We start from the raw sequence: 4,985 nt of genomic DNA on the forward strand, positions 1-4,985 counted from the left end.
CTACTACCATTACTACTACTACCATTACTACTACTACCATTACTACTACTACTACTACTATTACTACTACTACTACTACTACCACTACTACTACTACTACCATTACTACTACTACCATTACTACTACTACTACTACTACTACCATTACTACTACTACTACTACTACTATACTACTACTACTACTACCATTACTACCATTACTACTACTACTACTGCTACTACTACTACTACCATTACTACTACTACTACTACTACTACTACTACTACCATTACTATTACTACTACTACTACTACCATTACTACTACTACTACTACTGCTATACTACTACTACCGTTACTACTACTACTACTACTACTACTACTACTACCATTACTATTACTACTACTACTACTACCATTACTACTACTACCATTACTACTACTACTACTACTACTACTACTACTACTCTACTACCATTACTACTACTACTACTACTACTACTACTACTACCATTACTATTACTACTACTACTACTACCATTACTACTACTACCATTACTACTACTACTACTACTACTACTACTACTACTACTACTACTACCATTACTACTACTACTACTACTACTACCATTACTACTACTACCATTACTATTACTACTACTACTACTACCATTACTACTACTACTACTACTACTACTACTACCATTACTACTACTACCATTACTACTACTACTACTACTACTACTACTACTACTACTACTACCATTACTACTACTACCATTACTACTACTACTACTACTACTACTACTACTACTACTACCATTACTACTATCCATTACTACTACTACTACTACTACTACTACTACTACTACTACTACTACTACCATTACTACTACTACTACCTACTACTTACTACTACTACTACCATTACTACTACCTACTACTACTACTACTATTACTACTACTACTACTACCATTACTACCATTACTACTATTACTACTACTACTACTACAACGACTGACATAACACTGGTATAGTTTTCAGATATTGCAGTTATATAAACGTATATAAAGTTTTCAGATATCGTAGTTATATAAACGTATATAAAGTTTTCAGATATTGTAGTTATATAAACGTATATAAAGGTGTCAGATATTGTAGTTATATAAACGTATATAAAGGTGTCAGATATCGTAGTTATATAAACGTATATAAAGTTTTCAGATATCGTAGTTATATAAACGTATATAAAGTTTTCAGATATTGTAGTTATATAAACGTATATAAAGGTGTCAGATATCGTAGTTATATAAACTTATATAAAGATGTTAGATATTTCAGTTATATAAAGGTACATGGAGGTATATACAGATCTATAACCTCAGTTGTGCTGTGTGTCCAGTGGAGGCGCTGTACAGCTACGAGGCGTCCAAACCCGACGACCTGTCACTCACTGAGGGCGACATCATCTACCTGACACATCGCCATGACGACGGCTGGTGCGAGGGGTTTCTCAAGGGCAACCGGGGCTTCTTCCCTGAAAACTACGTCCAATCATGTGACTAGACCGAAGCCCCGCCCCCTCTCTGTGGTTTATGTTGCCATGGAGACCAACCCTCCTCTGTGCTGCCCCCCAGAGGAAACACTCAGTAACTACACGTGTAAACAGTCTTCTACTATAGAAACCTATAACCTCCTGTTACATCACTGATATACTGTATATAGTCAACAAATTAGGATACAATAAATATATATAAGTACAGAATGAAGGAGTTCATTAATAATAGTGTTCTCCAGCCAACACAGTTTCACTGATTTGATGGTTAAAATGAATCGACAACAAAACAAATGCCAAAAAATCATTGGTTTCAGCTTCAGATATAAATATTGGCACATCGTCTTTGTTTTTAGTAATTAAATAATAAATTCCTGTGAATGCCTTTTATTATTTTTTCTGACATTGTGTCAACAAAACAAAATTCTTATTCGGTAAAACAAATAATCGTTAGTTGCAGAGAGAATCACAGCTAACTGTATATTAATTTATTTTAAAGTTAACATATAAATCAGGCCCGAAACCAAGACTTATTTTTATTATTGATTAATCTACTGATTATTTTTATGATTCATCGATAAAACTTTCAATTTAAAATGAGCCTTTTCACAATAAAAGCTGATTTCCTGTTAAAAGGACAAAATGGAACAAAATACAATTAGAAAAGTGAAAAAAATATAAAAAAAGAAACGTGTTCAGATGTTTATTATTTCTGTTGGAAGCTCATTAATTTAATCCAACAATAAGGTCAAATATATCTGTAAAGTATAACATTTATTTTAAGGAGAGATTTATTATTCAGTTATTTCTAAAAATATTTCTATTTCTAAGTTTTTCTTCATTTTAAGTTTAACAAACTGATTTTATGGCTGTGAATATTAAATTCAGAGTTTTTTATTTGTATTTAAAGAACTGTCTTCTGACTGACCGGCAGAACAAACTTCAGGTGTATTTTAGAGGTAATACTGTTGTTCTTTTACTGAGTAAAATGAGTGATTGCAGAACGTTGCACCACTGCCCTCTGGAGGCCAAGCACAAACTACACACTGAGGGTTCAAATTTATCAATAATAATCAGATTTGTTCTTATTTATAATCCATTAATTCATAGTCACCAGAGTCCTAGATGTGTCACTCTAATCCAGAGTTATTACTGTCAGTAATGATCATTAAACATGTCATTTATTAATGGAACATCAAATGATCAATAAATTCATGAAGCTCTGAATTACTGTTTCCTGTTTATCTGTTTCTTTAGTTGTTCATTAGATCAATAGATCATTAGATCATTAGATCAATAGATCAATAGATCAATATATTATGTTTAACCACAGACTACAGAGTGAAACATGTTCAGCTGCATCAGAAACTACAAACTTCAGATTAAAGATTAAAGATCAGAAACATTATAGTTAATGTTGGTCGTCTTCTTCAGAAAACACGTCGTCACATCCCGACATCAATCAATCAATCAATCAATCAATCAATCAAACCTGACTGTCTACCTACCTGTCTATCTGCTTACCTGTCTACCTACCTGCCTACCTACCTGTCTATCTACCTACCAGTCTACCTACCTGTCTACCTACCTGCCTACCTACCTGTCTATCTACCTACCAGTCTACCTACCTGTCTACCTACCTGCCTACCTACCTGTCTATCTATCTACCTGTCTATCTACCTGTCTGTCTACCTACCTGTCTATCTACCTACCTGTCTATCTACCTGTCTATCTACCTACCTGTCTACCTACCTGACTATCAACCTACCTGTCTATCTACCTACCAGTCTACCTACCTGTCTACCTACCAATCTACCTACCTGCCTACCTACCTGTCAATCTATCTACCTGTCTATCTACCTGTCTATCTACCTACCTGTCTATCTACCTGTCTATCTACCTACCTGTCTACCTACCTGACTATCAACCTACCTGTCTATCTACCTACCTGACTATCTACCTACCTGTCTATCTACCTACCTGTCTACCTACCTGTCTATCTACCTACCTACCTGTCTATCTACCTACGTGTCTATTTACCTGTCTGTCTACCTACCTGTCTATCTACCTACCTGTCTACCTACCTGTCTATTTACCTACCTGTCTACCTACCAGTCTACCTACCTGCCTGTCTACCTACCTGTCTATCTACCTACCTGTCTACCTACCAGTCTACCTACCTGTCTATGTACCTGTCGATCTACCTACCTGTCTACCTACCTGCCTACCTACCTGTCTATCTACCTACCTGCCTACCTACCTGTCTATCTACCTACCTGTCTACCTACCTGTCTATCTGCCTACCTATCTACCTACCTGCCTACCTATCTGTCTATCTACCTACCTGCCTACCTACCTGCCTACCTACCTGTCTATCTGCCTACCTGTCTATCTACCTACCTGTCTAATATGCTAATAATCTAGTGTTTAGGGGGCGTTACCTATGATGATAATCTAGTGTTTAGGGGGCGTTACCTATGATGATAATCTAGTGTTTAGGGGGCGTTACCTATGATGATAATCTAGTGTTTAGGGGGCGTTACCTATGCTAATAATCTAGTGTTTAGGGGGCGTTATTTATGCTGATAATCTAGTGTTTAGGGGGCGTTACCTATGCTAATAATCTAGTGTTTAGGGGGCGTTACCTATGATGATAATCTAGTGTTTAGGGGGCGTTACCTATACTGATAATCTAGTGTTTAGGGGCGTTACCTATGCTAACAATCTAGTGTTTAGGGGGCGTTACCTATGCTAATAATCTAGTGTTTAGGGGCGTTACTTATACTAACAATCTAGTGTTTAGGGGGCGTTACCTATGCTAATAATTTAGTGTTTAGGGGACGTTACCTATGCTAATAATCTAGTGTTTAGGGGGCGTTACCTATGCTAATAATCTAGTGTTTAGGGGCGTTACTTATTCTAACAATCTAGTGTTTAGGGGGCGTTACCTATGCTAATAATCTAGTGTTTAGGGGCGTTACTTATACTAACAATCTAGTGTTTAGGGGGCGTTACCTATGCTAATAATTTAGTGTTTAGGGGACGTTACCTATGCTAATAATCTAGTGTTTAGGGGGCGTTACCTATGCTAATAATGTAGTGTTTAGGGGCGTTACTTATACTAATAATTTAGTGTTTAGGGGACGTTACCTATGCTGATAATCCAGTGTTTAGGGAGCGTTACCTTTGCTGATAATCTAGTGTTTAGGGGGCGTTACCTATGCTAATAATCTACTGTTTAGGGGGCGTTACCTATGCTAATAATCTAGTGTTTAGGGGGCGTTACCTATGCTAATAATCTAGTGTTTAGGGGCGTTACTTATACTAACAATCTAGTGTTTAGGGGGCGTTACCTATGCTAATAATTTAGTGTTTAGGGGACGTTACCTATGCTGATAATCCAGTGTTTAGGGAGCGTTACCTTTGCTGATAATCTACTGTTTAGGGGAC

The 4,985-nt window shown here is 36.6% G+C and overlaps 1 protein-coding gene across 11 annotated transcripts in view; it reads left to right on the forward strand.

The window, feature by feature from the left end:
• Positions 1-2,762, forward strand: part of abi3a (ABI family, member 3a) — a 24,270-nt gene extending 21,508 nt beyond the window's left edge. For 6 of the 11 annotated variants that reach the window (XR_012596846.1, XR_012596849.1, XR_012596850.1 and 3 more), the window contains one exon: positions 1,383-2,762. Coding sequence is in view for 3 of the 11 variants with exons in the window: in XM_074657137.1 (XP_074513238.1) it covers positions 1,383-1,457 (75 nt within the window). In the remaining 8 variants the exon portion in view is untranslated. Of the gene's footprint in view, positions 1-1,276 lie in introns of all 11 variants that reach the window. The other 5 variants (XR_012596848.1, XM_074657138.1, XR_012596847.1 and 2 more) reach the window with 3 other exon arrangements.
• Positions 2,763-4,985: the final 2,223 nt, after the last annotated feature.

This window comes from Sebastes fasciatus, chromosome 13 (assembly GCF_043250625.1).
Source record: "Sebastes fasciatus isolate fSebFas1 chromosome 13, fSebFas1.pri, whole genome shotgun sequence".
NCBI classification, from domain to species: domain Eukaryota; kingdom Metazoa; phylum Chordata; class Actinopteri; order Perciformes; family Sebastidae; genus Sebastes; species Sebastes fasciatus.